Source organism: Carassius auratus, chromosome 24, assembly GCF_003368295.1.
Source record: "Carassius auratus strain Wakin chromosome 24, ASM336829v1, whole genome shotgun sequence".
Lineage (NCBI taxonomy): Eukaryota > Metazoa > Chordata > Actinopteri > Cypriniformes > Cyprinidae > Carassius > Carassius auratus.
Window position 1 is genome coordinate 8,600,075 of NC_039266.1, and position 22,156 is coordinate 8,622,230.

General features: G+C 36.1%; 1 protein-coding gene across 3 annotated transcripts in view; it reads right to left on the reverse strand.

The window, feature by feature from the left end:
- The window catches only part of LOC113042233 (piezo-type mechanosensitive ion channel component 2-like), a 101,086-nt gene that overhangs the window by 28,363 nt on the left and 50,567 nt on the right, over positions 1 to 22,156 (reverse strand). For all 3 annotated transcript variants that reach the window (XR_003275553.1, XM_026200898.1, XM_026200899.1), the window contains 16 exons: positions 17,101 to 17,383; positions 16,072 to 16,285; positions 12,006 to 12,174; positions 11,598 to 11,729; positions 11,007 to 11,042; positions 10,806 to 10,917; positions 10,053 to 10,204; positions 9,733 to 9,963; positions 8,315 to 8,429; positions 7,382 to 7,575; positions 6,599 to 6,747; positions 6,342 to 6,515; positions 5,038 to 5,237; positions 1,152 to 1,312; positions 215 to 391; positions 6 to 128 (listed from right to left, as the gene is read on the reverse strand). Coding sequence is in view for 2 of the 3 variants with exons in the window: in XM_026200898.1 (XP_026056683.1) it covers positions 6 to 128; positions 215 to 391; positions 1,152 to 1,312; positions 5,038 to 5,237; positions 6,342 to 6,515; positions 6,599 to 6,747; positions 7,382 to 7,575; positions 8,315 to 8,429; positions 9,733 to 9,963; positions 10,053 to 10,204; positions 10,806 to 10,917; positions 11,007 to 11,042; positions 11,598 to 11,729; positions 12,006 to 12,174; positions 16,072 to 16,285; positions 17,101 to 17,383 (2,622 nt within the window). In the remaining variant the exon portion in view is untranslated. The remainder of the gene's footprint in view (positions 1 to 5; positions 129 to 214; positions 392 to 1,151; positions 1,313 to 5,037; positions 5,238 to 6,341; positions 6,516 to 6,598; positions 6,748 to 7,381; positions 7,576 to 8,314; positions 8,430 to 9,732; positions 9,964 to 10,052; positions 10,205 to 10,805; positions 10,918 to 11,006; positions 11,043 to 11,597; positions 11,730 to 12,005; positions 12,175 to 16,071; positions 16,286 to 17,100; positions 17,384 to 22,156) is intronic.

Consider the following 22,156-nt stretch of genomic DNA (forward strand, 5'->3'; position numbering starts at 1 on the left):
CTCACCCTGAGGTTCTCCAGCAGCGGAGAGAACTTCCTGAGGCCGATCCAGTTCGCCGGATCCAGCGGGCCGCTGTAGAGCAGAGATCTGGCCATGTCTGAGCGCTGAGCATCCGTGTAGTTCTCCGGCTGGAGGAGAGAAGAACAGACTGAGACCAGAGCGTGTGTGTGTGTGTGTGTGTGTGTGTGTGTGTCGTGAGTGTGTGAGGACTCACCATACTGCAGTTCCTGGAGTACGAGGACGGGTTGATGGAGGTCAGCTGGTACAGCATCTTACAGACGATGATGACGCAGGTCCAGACAGTGCAGACGCTGGAGGCCAGAGGTCTGAACTGACTGAAGGGCAGAGCGAAGGCCCAGCTCACCAGGAACACAGAGTTAAACACAGACACCTGACAGAGAGCAAACAAGCTGGCTTTACACATCTCTCTAAATGTTGAGAGAGAGAGAGAGAAAATAAAATGTAGAAAAATAAACTACAATTCAGAAATAAAACTAATAAAGAAATAAAAAAATGAATAAGATAAAAAAAAATCTATATTAACAATATAATGAATATAAGCAAGCACACAAGCTTAATTGAAACAAAATATTTTCTAAATTGTATTTAGAAACACATTTTAAAAAAAAGAAAATACTGTATAAGTTGGTCTTTAAATTATAAATAATATAGATGGCATTTATATTCAGTGCCAATGTTATTTTAGTGTAACCCCTCTCACCCAGGTCCTCTCTGACGCTCCTCGCACTCGCTCCGAGCGGGGCTCGAACCCGGGTCTTCCGGCATGGGAGGCGGACGCACTAACAAGGAGGCTAAATGGCTACAGCCACTAGCGTCTGTCGCTAGTGCGTCTCTTGAGATCGGGGAGTGAGGTTTACCTGCACAGCACTACTCGCTGGCCTCCGTTACATTAGCATCATCGATATACTAGCACTAGTTTTATACTATACTCATTTTTTCAATAATACACATTTTCATTTTATATCTATATTTTTTTCTGTTTTAATGTTAATTTTAGATAATTTTCTTTTATAATTGTACTGTGTGTTTTGTCACTTTTGGTTGTTTAATTATACGGTTATAAAACTAGACACCGTGTGTGACCTGCTACTACTTTGCTGGATTGTCCAAAAGCTGTGATTGTTCCTCACCTCTCTGACTGAGACCCAGATGATGTAGGACGAGACGATCTTGATGATGTGGAGCTCCAGCAGCCACCAGATGAAGAGCTGCAGCTTCTGAACACACTCCAGGAGCTTGAGGAACAGCACGGTCAGACGCTCCAGCACCAGATGCCACTTACTCTTCAGCTCTTCACACCAGAGAAACACACGCATCACTGACAGAAGCAGCCTGTCTCTCACATAAAGAGCTTCAGCATCTCTATTGCTTTGAACTCAAAATACTAGATGAAAAAAACTTACATTAAGAAAAAAAAAATTATAATAATATCAATACTGAAAATACAAAAATATTAAGTTAAAGTAATAAGAAAAAGTATTAAATATATAAAGTATTAAGAAATAATATAATGGTACAGAAATAATACTAAAATAACTTGACAATGCAAACAAAAGTGATTCTGCAACCCAAAAGTTATGCACCTCTATTAATAATAAGTTAAATAAGTTTAAGCATGAACAAAAAATTAGAAATGCTAATTTTATTAAAAATGGCTTATTAAAAATAATAAAATAAAATAAAAATAATGTTTTTCATTCATACTTAAAAAAGGAAATCGGAAATGTTGCTTTGGCAAGTAATTGAAATAAAATAAGTTTTGGCTGAATATTACAATAACTAATAATGTAAATTAAATAAAAAAGAATAAAGCTCAATAGATTATAAAAACTTCACAAATTTGACTAAAATTACTAAAACAAAATAAAACTCAACACTGAAGCTAAAAGTGAAATCTAAATATTAAATACATATTTTATTAATTTAATAAATATTAATAAATAATTTATAATAGTATAGAAATAATACTAAAATAACTTCATAATATTAACAAAAACCTTAAAAATATGCATTTATATTGTTAACGAAATTAGAAATGTTGCCTTGGCAACCAACTGAAATAAAAAAGTGAAATACTAAAATTAATTTTAAAAATAATATTTAATAAAGCTAATTTTATTAATAAAGAATATAAAAAAATCACAAATTACACACACACACGCACACACAAAACTGTACAAATAAAAGTAGAATTGTAGATATTGATAAATATTATATCAGTACTGAAAAAGCATTAGAATACATTTTAGATATTAGAGGATTAGAGAGTCACATCAGGATTTCGGGGAATGCGAGCAGCTGATTCCAGGACAGTAAAATAATGACCCTGTGCACAGCAACACTTACAGAGCCGTTTTTCAACATTACAACGCTGAAACAGCCAATAATGGGTAAAATAGCTCAATCTCAAAACAGTCATAAAACACAAACACACACAGATGGATCACAGCGACGTTCCAGACATTTTTATGAAATGCATAAAGCACGAGCAGTGGAGTAACAACAGTTTAAAGAGCAAAGTTAGACTCGCAGCTGTTCTCTGGTGCATGCAGATCACAGAAAACACAGTTTGAAGATCGCTAAATAAGGCTAACAAGAAGCTACACAACCAGTACTGTTAAAAATAAGATAGGCCAGACAGTTTTAGGTCTAAAACAGTGAGGGAAAATTCATAAAGTTTGCCTCTTCTATGGGGGGTACCTCAGGGTTCGATTCTTGCACCAATATTATTTTCCCTTTATATGTTTAGTATCCATTTTTCGTAAATATAATTTATCCTTCTACTGTTTAGATTTACTTTCCAGTGAGACAGCAGAACATGAACATCATTAAAAAAAATATTGTAAAGTGTCTACAAGACATGAAATCCTGGAAGGCTGCAGACTTTTTGAAATTAAAACCGAGGTCATAGTGCACGACCCTTGGATTGAGAAAGAGGCTCAATGCTTAAAATCTACCCATCTGTCTAGTTTAATTACAAATAGTGTAAGAAAGGTAGGATTTGTTCTGGACACAGATTTAAAAATTGATAAACAAATACATTTGGTCGTCAGGTCAAGATTTATTTTAGCTAAAACTAAACCTTTTTGTAAACTGCTGATTTTAAGAAAGCAATCACAGTGATAGTATTCTCACAAATGGATTGCTGTAATCTGCTTTATTCTGGAATTGATCACAGAGCATTGGCACATCTTCGAGTGAGCCAAAACATTGACACCACTTTCTCCTTCTTTCTGTAAGGTCAGTAAAGTCATAACAGAAATTTAAGGCCATGTTCAAAGCACATCATTTAAAGACTTTTTGGGCATCTTCGTGATGGGGAGTTTTTGATTGTTTACCTTTGCTTTGACTTTGTGTTTATGCATTCGTTGTTCGTGATTGTGAAGCACTTTGGGCAACAGGTTGCATTAAGAGTGCTATACAAATAAATCAACAACAAAAAAGGTTTACTGACTCTCAAATCTCACGTCTTTTGTTTAAAGAGAGAAACACTTGGAAATCAAATGCCTGACTTCGCAGTGTTTAATGCACTCAGTCTTCATTCAGTCCAGTCGTAAGCAGCACTGAAGTGGCTCAGACAGCATATCAGCTGACTGTAAAAGTGTTTACACATTAAACAAGTCTAGAAGTTTTTATTCTGGTCTGTTTGCTCTGCTGGAATCGTCCAGCTCCATCGGCCTGTAAAAGCCTCTTCCAGTTGCATCGCTCCAATATAAATTCAGATTTACATTCTGTGTTTCATTCAAGCCAGGATATAAAATATGATTTGGTCTTGTAAATTAATTACTTATGCTTAAATGACACTTCTGATTTAGATGATACCATCTGCAAGGATATGATCCTGTTGTATTGCACTGCTCTTTACTGAACATGAACTGTGTATATTTTATTATTCCAACATTCGTTCTTAGTTTAGGTCTTAGCAGAAATGAAATATGACACAATGCAATTCTGTTTGATGGAAGCAAATTTTCCAAATCCATTAGTTTTTCTCAAATTATATTTATGGGTTTGTTCAAACCCAAAATTTTGATTTAATATTCATTATTTTCCTAATGACAGAAACTGTCATGATCCTGCCCTCGTGTCCTTGATTTTTCCTAGTCTTGAGGCAGGATCATGACAGACCCTTGTTTTGTGTACAAGCGCATGGCCTTGTCTTTGGGCCATGTGCTTGTGTTGTCTCGTTCCCTTGCCCCGCCCCCCTTGTTAACCTAGTCGTGTCTTGATTGTCCCATCTGTGCCACCTGTCGTGTCTTGATTGTTCCCTCTATTTAGCTTTCCTAGTGTGCTCTGTCTTGCGTCGGTTCATTGAGATTTGTACCCTAAGATTTGTGACTGTAATTGTGATTGTCATTCCTGAAGAAGTCTTTGTAATACCGTGAGTGTTTGTTTATAGTTAGTGTTAAGTGTCTTTATCTTGTCTGCCCAGTCTTGTTTTGTTATTTAGTCTTTTCCCTAGCTATTGTTTTCCCCCTCGTGGGTTTTGTTTTCCCCTTTTGTAAATAAACCCTTTTGTGTTGAGAATCCTGTCTGCACTTGAGTTCCTCCCTTACCAAAACCTTGACAGAAACATTCATACAATGCAATAAAAAAAAAAAATGTTTTCTTGACATAAGCCAAAGATTTGACTAAACGCAGGTCAATATAATAATTTTCACTCAAGGTAAAACTAAATAGACTTTGTCATTAAATGTTTCATTTAGTCTGCACTGTATAAATGAAGTAAATTTTCAAAGACCTTAATGTTTATTGCAATATCCTTTTTTTTAATGCATCATATTATATATATATATATTCTTTTTTGTGGTTTACTTAAATAATACCCACAATCAAAACAGCTATACTAATTAAATAGTATGTAAACTATTATATTTCTATATATATTTCCTTTCATTATTTTTTCTGGGGAGTATTATTTGCTTTTTGACAAACTGAACAAAACAGGTTCTACTTTAAGTAAACTAGTGACAGTTTTTTCAGTGCATCCAAACCCATTCTGCCGGTCGTATCTACCTGACTCCTGCTCCGGCTCAGCGTCTGCTGTCATCGAGCAGCTGAAGAGTGGCTCAGAGATCTTCTCTTCCTCACTTTGTTGAACATCATCTTCCTCTTTCTCCAGGTCTACTCTCTCCTCAGTCTCCTCCTCATGTATGGAGTTAAATGAAGGTTTGATCATGGAGATATCCACCAGACTACCGTCCAGATGAACGAGTCTGACAACGAAAGAAACGACAGCTCACTGATTCACATTCATTTTTAGCCAATAATGAAAGTGTTACACATAAGCAGTGCTCACAATGCAAAAAATCAACATTTTAACATCCCTCTGACTTTTCACGTTTTCTGGATTTACAGCATTGAATCACAAACCTCATTTGGATTTTTATTTATTTATTTTTTTGCTACAAACTGATCTATAATAAGTAAGGAATTCAGAATTAATAAATTATATTATCATTATTTTGTTACAATATTTATTTATATTACTTAAATTGTACATCACCATTTACAGCAACATCAATAGACAAGGCAAGATAGTTTATTCATATGGCACATTTTGTACACGACGGTAATTCAAAGTGCAAAGTAGATAAAATAAAGTAAAATAATCATTAAAAAAGAATAATACTTTTAACTTAAGAAGAAATAAAAACGTTAAAACTAATTTAGAAATGATGCTTTGGCAAATAACTGAAATTAAATTATTTTAAGTTAAAGTACTTGCATTTCTCAAATGTAAAGTTATATATATATATATATATATATATATATATATATATATATATATATATATATATATATAAACTGACAGAAAAGCACAAAACTAAAATTGACTAAAAGATGAAAAGCTAATTTAAAATATTAATGGAAATTATCATATCAGAGAAATAGTATAAAATATATTTAAAAAGATGCATTTGTGTTATGCACCTTGTTATGATTATATCACCATTAATTAATAATAACAACAACATATTACTAACAACTATTAACTAATAACTATAATTATTATTGTTGTTGTTGTTTATTATTATTATGCAAGAATGGGATCAAAACAGATGCCATGCACGTTATCACACAAACACTGTGATGTACGGTGGTCACAGGATTATTTCCTCCAAGGAAATCCTGTCGGAAAAACCTGATGGAGTCAGAAACTTCTGTTGTTCAGCTTCACAGGAATTACAGATCTAAATCCAGTTTATGTGAAGACTTGAAAAAGCTCAGCAGCCAGACATGCAAAGCTCAAAGAGACCGTAAGGTGCATCTTGAAGATGGAGAATACTTTCATTTTGTGCTTTCAGTAACCACTGTACCTGGAGATGGTGCTCTTCTGTTTGTCGGCCACAGATTTGATGTCGGTGAGCTCCAGGAAGCGCTCGTGGAAGTAGTGCAGATGCAGGATGCAGACCAGCAGGAACGAGGCGGGAATGAAGATCCGCGTGAACAGAGCAGGAACAGAGAACTTCTCCAGACCCAGATCTTCCAGCCTGCACAGAAGAGGAGCTCACCTATCACACCACAACACCTGAGACACTGCTCCTGCTTCTTAAAAGACATCTTAAATGCTTACTTCTCTCTGCTCATGCCTGTCATGTTGGACCAGACGTTTATGGAGGAGTCAAACTGGAAGGTGTAGACCAGGATGAGCACCAGCATGGTGTAAACCACCACTGACATCCAGAAATACTTCAGCATCCAGCGCCATCTCTCATAGTGCAGCTGGAACAGACACATTAACTGTCTGTATAAACAGATCTAACACGAGATGAATACTGAAGAAGTACAGAAGACAACTGCACCACAAAAAAAGGAAAGAAACAGGTAATAGCTACTTCTTATCTCAAATTCAGGCTTCAATTCTGAGTTTATATCTCTTGATTGTTTGCTCAAATATATTTTGTCTGATATAAAATTTCTTACAATTCTGCCTCCTTTTTTTTTTTTTTTTTGCAATGCAAATTTTTGCAAGTTCATAAATCGTAATTATGACTTCTTCCCATAAATGTCTTTTCAGAAATGTGAGTTGATATCTCTCAATTCAGCATTAATATCTAAATTCTGTGTTTATATCTTGCAATAAAAAAAAATTTTCTTCAGAACTGCAATAAAAATTTGGCAGAAACAATCTTTGTCAAATAAATAAATAAATGGATAATAATAATAAATAAACAAAAACAAAAATGGCATACAAACAGATGATAAATAAACCAAATGACAGTATACAAACCACACCGTCAAACAAACTCCTCATTAATTACTGTCTAATAATTCTGTTACTGTGTCTAGAGCGTGTTATTTGTGGAAGTGGAAGTGATGTCAGAAGGTCATCAGAGCTACAGAGTCCAACACAAACCTGATAAAGTGCAACGCAAAAGAGAAACATCATCATGTAAATGATCTTGTACATGACGATGCGTCCCTCAAAGCTGACGAAGAAGAACATTCCTCCACAGATGTAGATCCAGTATTTGTTGAGCATAGCCATGACTGTACGGCCCAAAACATCCATCACCTCTCTGTGTCCACCGGCCTCGTCCTGCAGACCCTCTGTAACACACACACACACACACACACAGAGAGAGAGAGAGAGAGAGAGAGACACACACACAAACACAAACACACACACACACACACACACACACACACACACACACACACACACACACACACACACATACACACACACACACACACACACACACACACACACACACACACACACACACACACACACACACACACACAGGTTTAAACAGCATCTGTCTCTGAAAACAAACCAGCAGTGATCGATTTGATCTTATTGTTATATTATTGAGATCTTATTGATCTTGTTGTTATTTTCAAAGCTTCCTAGCACAATGCACTTTTGAAAATCTGAACATTTAATTATATATGAAAATTATAGATATTATATATATATATATATATATATATATATATATATATATATATATATATATATATATATATATATATATATATATATATATATAATAAATCACATTTCCTGATATTAAATTGTTTGTGAAATGTGTTAAATTTAATTAATTATTTCCTAATTTGAGGATATTTAATATGCACAAATGTTTTCTGGAAATGTTCAAGATTTAATTTGTATTAAAATTGTAAAAAAAAAAAAATGTTTCAGTTATTTTAGCACTATTTTAGTATCAAGTTAAACCAAAGGAAATAGGAAATGGTAAATAATTTAATTTTAAGAATTATTTTATTGAACTTTTTATGGTTTTAGGTTTAGTTAACAGTACTGTTTCAGTGTGTCTCTCACCAATTGTGTGTCCCTCCACTTTTACATCAGACAGCTGTGTTTCTACTGTCTGCTTCTCTCTCCTCTCCGTCAGAAACTGCCTCAGCAGCAGCCAGAAACTGAGGAGGCACAACGTCTGCACAAACACACAAACACACACAAACACACCGTCATATCACAATCTGAATCAGAAACAGAAAGAGCTTTATTGCCAAGTGCATACAAGGAATTTGTTTTACTGACATAAGCTTCCAGTACACAGAGAGAACAACACACAGACAAAAAAGAAAAAAAGACAAATAATGCAAAATAAATCAGAAAATAAATTAATTGTATGAACAGTTGTGCTATAGATTATAACAGAATAGAGTAAGATGCAAGGATGTACTAGGATGGAGGGCTGCCAGATAAATATAAAGATATTGCACATTTCTATTGCATAAGTGGGGAACATTTAACTGTTGATGAGGTAGATTGCCTGGGGGAAGAAACTGTTCTTGTGCCTGACTGTCCTGGTATTTGTGGCTCTGAAGCGCTGGCCAGATGGAAAAAGTTCAAAGATGGGGTGACTTGGATGTGAGGGATCCAGAGTGATATTCTGAGCCCCTTTCCTCACTCTGGATGGAGTCAATGATTCATTCAAAAGAGGATATGTGTGTTTAGTGCCTAAAACTCCCTCAATCAGCATAAAATCAGTGTACTGCACAGTGTTCAGTGATTCCAGCAGCAACGCTCAATAAACAATCACAACAAACAACTCAAACAAGAATTACACTGTGTCCTAATAAGTCACAGCCAATCAGATCATCGTATCTTATCATTTATTTATTTACTTTGTAACATTAATGGAGAAGGATATTTATTTTCCCCTACATTCTGTGTTTTCCATTTTATTTTATTTAATTTTTCTGGATTTTTTGTGTTTTATGAGTTACATTACGTTAACACAAATTCATCATCAAAAATTAAATGGATTAATAAAACCTTAAACAAATATATATAAAAGTAATTTAATGAAAACACTACAAATAATTTCAAACAAAATATTGCGTTTTTTATCTTTTTGTTAAATAAGATTCTGCACAACAGAACTGTATAAATTAAAACCTGGATGAACAAATATCTTGGTTGTATGATATTCTTTAAAATAATACTATTATTAATTATCACTACTACAAATATTTTGAGAATTATATTTTAGTATACAAAAGAGATATATTTTTGTCATAATTTCTTCAAGTTAAACCAGACTTTTATTTTGACGGGTTGTCATGAAGGTCTTCAGTTTTACTTTCCTTTTTGATGTGTATTTGACTGTATTTCTTTATTTCTGCTGTGTGACTAATCCACATCGAATAAAAATGTCCAGAACGTATCATATCATTCATCACACCGGCTCTAGTAGACACAAATAAATGCAATACGTGATGTGTCCCTACTTTCGATCCCAGTTCCCGGAAAGGCACTTCTTTCTTCAGGAAAAGTCCAGGAACCGGCTGCAGCGACTCGAAGCTCCAGATGTACTGCAGGACGATGAGCAGGTTCCCATAAAACACCATGAACGGAGAGGTGATCATGGAGTATTTCCTCCGGTCCCTCACCATCCACAGAACACAGGACCAGATGAGGAAGACGAAGGTCAGCCAGCTCACATACGTGATGCTCCAAGCCTGGACGGATCGACAGGAGAAGAAACAATGCCTTTCCACACAAGACTTCAAATGATGTCTTTAAATGAACGTGCTTCGTACAGACTCACCATCATGGCGATGAGAGCACAGATGTAGCTCTGCTTCATGATGAACCTGAAGGCCTTGACTGCCGCGTTCACACGAACAACACTGAACGGCTGAACCTCGGGAAGCTCGACATACACTGAGTCAATCTCGTAAACACCGCAGTCCACTTTCTCTGGAAAACCAGCATGTATTTTAAGCAAACACCAGGGTCAGATTCTGTGAATCATCTAATATCTTCGCCCTCGAGCATGAATGGAGGCTTTACATGTGTGTATCTGGAAAAAACAGACTGCATTTCCAAGAACCAAAAAAAACAAACATCCCGAAATCTATGGAAAATATATATGGAATATAGGGATGTTTATGGGAATAGTGTGAGTGGAAAACATCCTATTTCACTACATATTAACTTGCACCTAAATCTAAAGAATTATTTTTGTCTTAATTTCAATGAATATATCTAAATAAATAAATAATAAAAAAAAAAAAAAATATATATATATATATATATATATATATATATATATATATATATATATATATATATATATATATATATATATATATATATATATATATATTAACCAGATAGATTTATTATAATTAGTGACATATCAATTAATAAAATAGCAAAATAATATTTTAAATCCATAAATATATAATTCTCTTTCCACATTATACATGTATGAATATATAAAGTCAAACCAAAAATTATATATATATATTTTTTTCAAACACCTTGGTATTAATATGGTATTTAGTGACTGACTTACGCGGATCAGTCTCGGTTTGGCCGGGTCTGTAAAGAGGGCTTGAGTAGAGCTCCACAGACGTCGGTCCGTTGGTGAGGTCCAGCGAGGCTCTGTGTGATGTTTCCATCAATACCTGGGACAGAGTAAAGCCACAGTGTTTCCTGACAGGCTCGTGTATTCATCTATGATGCTCATTAATGACAGTCGATCTGAAACACAGACCTCAGGTGTGCTGTAGCTGTCTTGTGTGGTGAGCAGCTGAAAATGCAGAAGGAACGACTATTTATCTACCAATCACATCTTGAAACAAATCATAGAAAATATATGGTAAGTGCATGCATGTCTGCTACACAAACATATACAAAGAAATTATCTTGAATAAATAATAGTGCATAGTTATTGACGGAAACTACACACTTCTGAGACAGCCTTGGTCAAAGTTACTTATGACTTATTATTAGCATCTGACGCTGAACCTCTGCCAGTTCTTATCCTTCTGGACATAAGTGTAGCTTTTGCTACTGTTGACCATACTGTATTATTAGTCGACTCAAATCTGTCTTTGGGGTAATAGAGATTGCTCTGGGTTGGTTCACAATTTAACTGATCATAGTGATATTGTTTTTATGGATGGTCACAGATCTGAGGTCGGTCCTGTTAGTAGTGGTGTCCCTCAGGGCTCAATACTGGGTCCCTTGCTTTTCAGCATTTATATGTTTCCTCTTGGGCAGTTGTTAAGATCTCTCGAACTGAACTACCATTTTATCCACTCTATATTTTTATATAGACATATATTTTTGCTTGAGGTCCTACGTGTCTCTCATCTGTGCGATAATGAGCAATTCGCCACAGCTGCCTCTTCTTCTCTGCAGTGTAAACGGTCATATTGCTCTCAGAAGATTCTGGTTCCTCTCGTTCCTCAGTCTCTCCCTCGTTCTCTTTGACCTGCCGATGAACCACAATCACACATACATCACATTATACTCAGTTTAACACTACATCATCTGGATACTAGTTTAAAAAAAAAAAACACAATTCCTAAACCCTCAGGTTGTGCTCTGGTCACTTTTTTCTTTTTCCTGAATATGCTTTTTAATATCATCGCATTGGATTAACACTTAATCACAGAGGAGTATAACAACTTCACAAAACATTTAGATGTTCGCTGTTTAATCTTATTTGACTTCTGTAATCAGATGAGCAGGAAGACTGTAGTCTGACCGTGTCTTCTGACTCCTGCAGCCAGAGGCGGATGAGCGTGGCCAGAGTGTAATACAGCACCAAGAGCATGATGGGATTGACAAAGTGATGCCACTCCAGATCAGGGTTGACTCTGAACATCCAGGTGTGAGAGCAGTCCGTCTGAACCACAGGAGAGATGCCAAACAGACTGAGGAGAAGATGAGGAAATAACATTCATTCATTAACCCATCCATTACATTCCAACATGCTACAGTGAAGGTATCTGATATTATAACATATACACTGATGTGCAGAAGTTCAGGACCAGGAGGACTTTTTATGCTTTTTAAAGGCTGCATTTATTTGATAAAAAAAATACATAAATATTGTGAAATGTTATTACAATTTAAAATAGCCGTTTTCTATTTTATAATGCTTTAAACTGTAATTTATTCCTGTTATGCAAAGCTGATTTTTTAGCATCAGATGAATAAAAAGTAAAAAAAAGAACAGCATTTATTGAAAATCTTTTGTAACACTACCATTCAAACTTTCCTTCTTTCTTTTTCTTTTTCTTTTTATTTAGCAAAGATGTTAACATATTTTAAAAAAGTGATAGCAAATACTTATGTTGTTAGAAAATATTTCTATTTTGAAAAAAAGCTGTTCTTAACTTTTTTTATGGATCAAAAAATTCTGAAAAAAGCATCAGAGATTTAAAAAAAATACTAAGCAGCTCAACTGTAATAAATCAGAATGATTTCTGAAGAATCGTGTGACACTGAAGACTTAAAATAACAAAACAGTTATCTAAAATTGTAATAATATTTCACAATGCAGGTGTTTTATTATGAATTTTAGATCAAATAAATGCAGCCCTGGTGAACAAAAACAATGATGATGTTTCACCATCATGTTAAAAAAAAATATATAATACCATATTTTTGAAAAGTTCAATGCATATATTCAAATAACAATTAAAGAGATATAAATGATATGAAACTGGAATGATTAAGTTTATCACCAAATAAAAAAAAATTGTAAGAGAAGAGCTTCTAAGGTTATGCTTGTGTTTATATCCATCTATTTTTTCTTTCTCTCTTTCAGTGGAACCAAAACCGGACGCCCAGGGAACAAAAACAACAGCCAGTGCCTTTAACCAGGGAATAAAAGTTAAAAAGGGTATAAATAAACAGAAGCACAGCCCAACACTTCCAAAAACACTTCTGAAGCATCACATCCATTCAGAACGAACACATAGCTTTTTTTTTAATGCAACCTGAATGCAATGTACTTCACATTTAGCTGATGAAATCAATAAAACGGTAACTTCTCGCAGCCAAACCCCTGAAAGCGTATTAGGTGACGAATGCATGCTCCTTGGTTTTTATAGAGAATATGAAGTCAGAATATTTGGCCTTTCGCAATTCATCCAAACCCAGAGCGTGACGTCCAAGTCCTAATACCACGGCTGAAAATAACGACATGTTTCTGGATTGAGTTACTGTTTATAATGCGGCCAATTCATAATAAACTCACTGTTAAGAGGAAAAAGGTGCCATGAGGACATCAGAGCATAAAGATAAATCAGACATATTCAGCAAACCTTTACAGAAGTCCGTGTTTCTCATTTTGATCTAAAAAAATCTGACGCGCATATCCTCTGAAGATCTCAACCTCTCAAAGGATAGAGATGACAGCACTCTGGAAAACAAAGGTGCTTCACAGCGATGTCATTGAAGAACCATTCAGTCAAAGGTTCTTTAAAGAACCATCTCTTTCTTAGCGTTTTATAATCTGAAGAACCTTCTTTTGCCACAAAGAAGGTTTTGTGAAACTGAAAGGTTCTTCAGATGTCATTCAGACACAAACAAAGGTTCACAATCACATGTATCAAGAGAGATTCAGAGACTTTTTATAGCACTATACTCTTAAGGTTTTTTAAAGTTTTTTGTTTCTGAAATTATCTCTTCTGCTCATCAAGGCTGTATTTATTTGATCCAAAAATTTTTATTTATTTTTTTGCAATTTCAATCATCTGTTTTCTGTGTGAATCTGTGTTAAAGTGTAATGTATTTCTGTGATGCTCCGCTGTATTTTCAGCATCATTCCTCCAGTCTTCAGTGTCACGTGATCTTCAGAAATCAGAATAATATGATGATTTACTGCTCAAGAAACATTTCTGATTATTATCAGTGTTGAACACAGTTGTGCTGCTCAATATTTGTGTGTAAACCGTGATGCATTTTATTTTTCAGGATTCAGAGATTAATAGAGTTAAAAATACATATTTGAAATAGAAATCTTTTGTAACGTTATAAATGTCTTTACTGTCACTTTTGATCAATTTAATGCATGCTTACTGAATAAATGAATTTATTTAAATGACCTTAAACATTTGAACACTAACACGCTTAAAGAAAATACAGTGTGATATATTGCAATGAATATTTCCAGTTATAAACGAGGAGCGTCTGAGCAGAACTTGGGTGCACCCATCGACAAACCAACAGAGAAGCATTTTCTTTCGATCTCTGGGTTTGCTAAATTAGCATTTTTTTTCACCCAAAATAGACTCTTCCCTGGCATTTCCACAGATTTAGAGCTCAGCTAGTGTGCAATCAAGAGTGTCATCCCCACAGAGCTGTTTATGTGATGTTCAGAGAAAAGCTCTTTGTTTTAGTCTCAGAGACTAATGCTTTTCTAAGAGAGTGTTTCTCAGGTTTGGTTTGAGGAAGAAACCACTAAATCCTGAAAAAAACACTTAATTCTCTGTGGCTGAATGAAGGGGTTTAGTAAAGCTTGTTTTGTGCTTTCTCTGCACGTTCGCCACTTTTATTCTTCTCCCACACATTGTGTTTCTGAAGGTAACAGGGTTTGTATTTTTTCACGTGTGTGTGTGTTTGTCTTGGCCCTCGCTGTGTTTTCTGAGCTCGGTTTCAGACGTGTGTGTAGTATCGTGTCTTTTATAGAGGCTCTGAATGCGTTTGAGGTTTCAGGATGTGGATTTGCCCCAAATGAGCGGAGTAACAATTTTAAAACTGGCTTCTTTCAGAGGTCAGCATGATTGTTTATTTGTAGCGTTTGGTTATGGTTTTGCCGTTTTGAAATCTTGTTGAGCAGCTACAAATCTACTGTAACAGAGCAAACCCACACAAACAGCCGACGCAGGAGAGAGGCTTTCAGACCTACAAGACTTCTACAAGACTTCAAGCTGTTTTCTGCTGCTTTTATTTCATTACACATAATAATAATAATAATAATAATAATAATAATAATATTAATAATAATAATAATAATAATAATAATAATAATTTTTTTTCTTTTTATTTTATAGAGTTAAAACTGTAACTGGCTGTAATTTTGTACTCTTTGCTAAATTTTAACAATGCATTTTTAGAAGTTAATTTCATTATATGTACTGTAGTAATAATAATAATAAAATAACAACAACAATAATTAACATTCATACGTTTATTTTTATTTTTACAGTGATTAAAATTATTATTTCCTTATAGTTATTTTTTGCTGTTTTTACATTTTATTAATATTTTTTTAGGAACATATTTATTTAATTACATGTTTGTTATTATTTTTATTATTATTATTATTATTATGCTGTTACATTAAGAAGAAAAATAGCGTCGGTTAACTTTTTAAAGATGTGTGAAAATCTTTAAAAATCGTAAATATATAAATAGATAAATAAGAAAAGAAAAATCATAAAGATTTTCAATAAAAAATATTTTAAAGGGATTATAGATTATAATTTCACTTTTTTAATGCTAAAATGTTGCTGTTTTAGCACAAACAACATCTGCAAAGTTACAACGCTCACAGTTCAATGCAAAAAAACAAAATAAAACGCTACTTCCTGGGTTAGTGACATCACAAACCCTAAATTTGCATAAACCCTGCCCCCGGAAACATGCAACTTCCTGTTATGGTAAGAGGTGTGATGTTTCAAATCAGGGAGGAGCCAGGGAGTCAGCAGACCGTTTTCAGGACAACAGAGAAGCAGTGTAGAGTAAAGGTGAAAATGAACATGTTCACTCAGTAGAGAAGAGGTCAGCAAGAAAAGAACAGAGAGGGACACTGGTCTCACCTGGCGTAAGTGTTTCCAGGAGGAACGGCCTCCTGAAGGAACTGGAACTGGTAGAGATAGAGCATGATGAGGTGTCCGGCGCTGAAGATGGCCATCAGGACACACAGACAGCTGAAGAGGAGCGGGTCGAACCTGCGGCAGAAAGACCACCAGGTGCACAGCCCCAGGAAGGTGAAGAAGTACACCGTGGAGGTCAGAGACGGCAGCATCATCCCTGGAACAAGGACACATTGAGAGAAGGTCATTTCCAGAGCCTAAAAGTGCAGAAAATGTGTGTGCAAAAAACGACCAATGTTAAATTTCAATACCAAAGCAATGTTTAATTCAAGTCCAGGCATGCAAGGGTAAATCTTTCTCAATTATTTGGATTCCTATTGATATTAATATATTTTTTGCCCCTTAAAGGAATGGTTAACTCAAAAACAAACATCAGAATCTGAGTCCAAACAGCTGATAAAAACAACACAATAATCCACATAGAGTCTATAATCATAATAACACTTCCTCCAGTGAAAAAGTGTTCTGGTCTGAATCAGGAGAGAAATCTGCACAGATCAAGCAGCGTTTAAACAGATCTAAACTAATCTGTGTCTGGATTGTTACTACTTTCACTGGAGGAAGTGTTATTATGGATTATAGACTCCATGTGTTTGAGTTAAAATCATCTTAATGCTGGATGTGTTTCAGGTTTTGTCTTCTCCAGATGTTCACTGATGGACTGGAGTGCTGTGGATTATTGGGATGTTTTTATCAGACTCTCATTCTGACGGCACCCATTCACTGCAGAGCATCCACTGATGAGACACTGATGCAGTGCTACATTTCTCCAAACCTGATGAAGAAACAAACTCATCCTGATCTCTGATAAATTGACGATGAGTAAACTTTTGACTAAACTTATCCTTTAACTGTGCACTATGTTTTATTTATTTTAGTGTGATCTTTGGGATATAACAACACACTTGATCTTGTTTTCATCTTCAGTTGATAAATGAATGATTATTGATCCTGTGTCTCAACACGACCTACCTGTGAGCCCCAATAATATGGTTACGACTACTTTTCCTGCCGTGGTAATCAGATGGCCAATGATTTCTTTGAGTTTGGACGCCACGTCTGCTATTTGCTGCAGGATCTTCATTTTGGTACTTTCTTCGACGTCTGCCTCCTCAAGCTCTCCATCCTCTTCTTCCACTTCCTCCTCCACAGGAAGTTCACAGTCTTCATCGCCCAGCTCGAAGTCTTCGAACAGCAGCTCATCCTCAAGCTCCAGTTTCTCACTTCTCTTGTCTTCTTCCTCATCCTCCTTTTCCTGAAAACATGATGACGGATGTTTATCATAAAAAAGAAGTGCATGTTTCATTTCCAGTGGTTGTAATCCAATGGTTATGGGTAGACTTTGATGTTACCTACAGAAACTCCACTTTTTTTAAGAAGCATTTGAGTCTGGTTGCATATTATACATAATCCAATAAATGCTATTATTCTGAACTTGTAAATCCTTTTTTTTACCATTTCCACAATAATATTGTGCAGCACAACTGTTTTCAACATTGATAACACATTTTCTATTAACATTAGTGTAAGAGTGTTGCTCATAACTTTGAGAAAGACCGATCTAGGTCTTTGCTAGTCTCTCTAACGCTAATGCTAGGCCGCTCTGCTGCTAAATATACCCAGATTTAAATAATACAAGCCCTGCTGAGCTAAATCAGCTGTTTATTTGAGCTTCGCTGTGACAGCGTTTCCCTGAACTATATTTACCACATTACCACGATGAATGAGTGCTCTGTGCAGCTCCATTAAAGAGCTCATCTTAATGGGCAAAACGCACAAAAACAGCCTTCAGAAAAGCCACGCTACTTTAAAACCTCTAGCTGATCATCCTAACTGACAGAAACAGTCACTCTTGATGAGACGATGAGGCTTTGTGTTTGTAAAGCACGGTCTTGTATTTTGGCAGGAAGCACTGGTTTAAAAGATGTGTTTCATCTTGTGTCGTCTCCAGATGTTTACTGATGGACTGGAGTGCTGTGGATTATTGTGATGATATTATCAGACTCTCATTCTGACGGCACCCATTCACTGCAGAGCATCAGTTTTTGGTGAAGTATTCCTTTAAGATGATCATGTCCATCTTTTCTCATATTGTTGTCATATATTGGAAGGTAAACTAAAATATTTGGTAAAAAACATGCACAAAGAATCCACGGCAAACATGATGGAATTTGCAAACCGTGATAGCACAGAATGTTGTTGTTTATTTAATTATTTCTGTGTCACTGTACTGGAAGCCCCGCCCACTTCAAAACCTCATTGGACAAAACTCATGACTGTAAAACTGCAGTCAGGGTTATTACAGTTAACTGAAACTAATTTAGTTTAACTCAATGTACTAAAATAACTAAAAGACAATTAGAAATGAATAAAAACTACTAAAAATGACACATACTATTAACAAGTTAAATGGAATTACTAGAACAAATATATATATATATATATATATATATATATATATATATATATATATATATATATATATATATATATATATATATATATATATACAAAAACTGATTCAAAGGATTATTAAAAACTATAATAGTATCTGTAGTATCGTAAATTATTTTATTCACCCAATTTCAAATTCAATTCATTTGTAAACAATAGTTGATTTAAATAAAACAACCCAGGATGTGTTCTGTGTAATATTTACCCAGCACTGGGTTGCCAAATAATCCAAGTTGATGCTTTTAACCCAACATTTTTGTGTATTGTTCAGTATACTGTACATGGCTGATGAGTTAATTTCAGAGACTCACTGTGATTAAATATATTACATACAAAAGGCTAGAATACTATGAAACAAATGCATATTTGTCTATCAGCATGATATCAGCTATTGTGCATCATGAGTCAAACACTTTATCAGTAATTCTCCTGTGTTTATTGCTCATAAATCTATAGTTGGTGTTACAGGGTCAGCTGGTATTGTTTATGTACACGCTGGCCTGTTGTTCTTGGGAGAGCTACTGCTAGTTGTTTTCTTCTTGGTTTCTTTTGCAAGACTAATAATATTAAAACAACTCGACTTCATTCGCACACCTTTAAGCACTTACAGCGTGGTCTTAATTATCTGCCTGCCACGATCCATAAAGGTCTGAGCGTGTGGGAAACCATTCCAACATTTTACCAGCAAACAAACTGACCATCCCATCCAACAATAACAACTGTTTAAACAACTATGCACCACCTATATGGCACGTCACCAAAACAGAAGAGAATTTAACTCCTGAGAAAACATGGATCAGAGAGAGAGAGTGAAATATAAAGAAAAAGAATCAGTGAGAGGAGAAAAGGCAAGGTTGGGGATTGGTAACTTTAGCACCGCCACCGGATAAACAACACCAGCAAATGTATTCCAGATGTGAACCTCCTGCACACACACACACACACACACACACACACGTGTTGGAATGTGAATGCATCGTTAGTGGCATTGAGAAAGTGAGTGATTAGGAAACATGTGGGCACTAAATGTCCAGTGACAATGCAAATATTCAACCAATGATTAATGCTTCTTACATCTAGTTTATGCATCTGAAATCTGCTGGAAATGTGCTCACCATCCCAGATCAGGATGAGTTTGTTTCTTCATCAGGTTTGTAGAAATGTAGCATTGCATCAGTGTCTCATCAACGGATGCTCTGCAGTGAATGGGTGCCGTCAGAATGAGAGTCTGATAAAAACATCACAATAATCCACAGCACTCCAGTCCATCAGTGAACATCTGGAGAAGACAAAACCTGAAACACATCCAGCATTAAGATGATTTTAACTCAAACACATAGAGTCTATAATCCAGAATAACACTTCCTCCAGTGAAAAGTGTTCTGGTCTGAATCAGGAGAGAAATCTGCACAGATCAAGCAGCGTTTAAACAGATCTAAACTAATCTGTGAGAGACAACAGCAGATGCACGTCTTCACTGGAGGAAGTGTTATTCTGGATTATAGACTCTATGTGTTTGAGTTAAAATCATCTTAATGCTGGATGTGTTTCATCTTTTGTCTTCTCCAGATGTTCACTGATGGACTGGAGTGCTGTGGATTATTGGGATGTTTTTATCAGACTCTCATTCTGACGGCACCCATTCACTGCAGAGCATCCGTTGATGAGACACTGATATACATTTTCAGCAAACTTTCATTTTTTGCTGAACCCTTCCTTTAATTGCACTATATAAGTAACTTTAGAAGATAAGTTGCAGCACATTTAAGATGACAGATGACTAGACATATATGGAAAACACAGTAAGTATCTGGAACTGATTTTGACTGTCAGGTGAAAAGTAGGATAGAAATAGCACACCTCTAGTCAACCAGCTCTACTCAAACACTACTAATTAGAAGACACATCATTCGCTACGTGACAGGGTCTATGCGGTCTCTGTGCGGCTGCCCAAACCTGAGACAGGACATTTACCTGAATAAACACTGGACTGATTGCAACGGAAGCTGAGAGGAGCCACTGAAAATAAACCGTTTTCTACAAGTGTTGCATGAAGAGGCAAAGATGCCAGTTTGAGATTAACCAGAACAAAACGTCACACATGAGCCAGCGCTGGCGTGAAGTTCAGCCCAAATACCACCTGATCCGTCCTTAAAATCCAAGAACCGAGCGGCACGTTTAATTCCAGGAGAAATTGAAGAGAAAAATGGGTTGTTGTTTTGGTGATTTATTTTTGTGTAGCTTTTTGTGCTTAATTTTGTAAGCAATCCAGAGTAATGCTATTCCTATTGTTTTTAATGTCCATAGTGTTTCTTATTGTATTGTAGTTCCCTTTCAAGGGAACTTCAAACTGTGGGGAACACCTCGTCGTGACCTGTGTCTGAAGCATACATTGAAAAAACACCAACTTGTTGGCCGGAGACAGCCTCTGACGTCACTACCGGCGCGACTATAAACCGGCACCAGGAGAACACGTCATCCTCTTCTTCGTCTTCACTGACTGTTCTGTTTGAAGCGTGCATCTGAAAGAACTGGTAAAAGCGATCTTTCTCTGTATATCATGGCGACTACTAGCAAGAGTTTAGACAATGTGTGCATCCGTGTCGGCGTTACTTGACACCCAAAGACACACGCAATCTTTGTGTCATTTGTTTGGGTTTAAAGCACGCACGCGATGTCTTTGAGGAAGCAATCTGTGTGCATTGTAAGTGTTTCTTCAATGAAAAAGCTCTGCTCTCGTTCATCTCTCTTTCAGAGGAAAAAAAGGAAAAAGGGCAGCCATCTGCTTCCCGCGGTGCAGGACCTGCCGCTGCTGAGACACGGAGGAGAATACAGGTGGATCTGTCTGGATGGTTTAAAGAGGGACTTTCCCTTTAATGTCGGGGGACGAGAGAGAGCCTCGAGAGGATGATGTTATGATACTGAGGTTAGTGCTCTGCTGGGTTTTTACCCAGGACAAGCAGGAGATATTTGAGGATGGTGAAGAAGCTGAGGCTGAGCCTTCTCAATCCTCCTGCCCTGTGTATGTAGAGCTGTTGGAGGTTATGCATCGCGCCACGGTAAAGTTGGACTTGCCATGGAAGTGCACTAACAAGGTGACGTGTGAGGCCGCCTCCATGAGCGTTATCTTTCTGACCATAGGCCTCCAGCTCAGGTGAGCCCTCCATTTCTGCCTGATAGCTATACAGAGATCTAATAGAAATGGAAAAGGCCTTTTTCTCTTCACATCCATCGGTTTCGGCATTAGAGTTGTGCTGACATCGAGGCGATGCACAAAAGCGGCTATGAGAGCATGCCCCTTGTAGAAAAAGCTTTCTTTATGTGGGGGAGACATCTTCTCTTAATCTCCCTCCTTGCCATCTAAGCCCCTTGAAGAAATATTCTTGCTTAAATGGCAAGGAATACAAAGCAGCAGGTCAGGCTGTGGCTTTATTAATCAGACTGATCTGCTAAGAGACCTGGATAGAGGCGAGGGCCTTTCTCCTGATCAGGTAGCTGTGCCACACCACAGATCTCTCTCCATGCTACCAAGCAGAATTCAGCCAGTGTGTATTAGTTTATACACTTCAAGCAT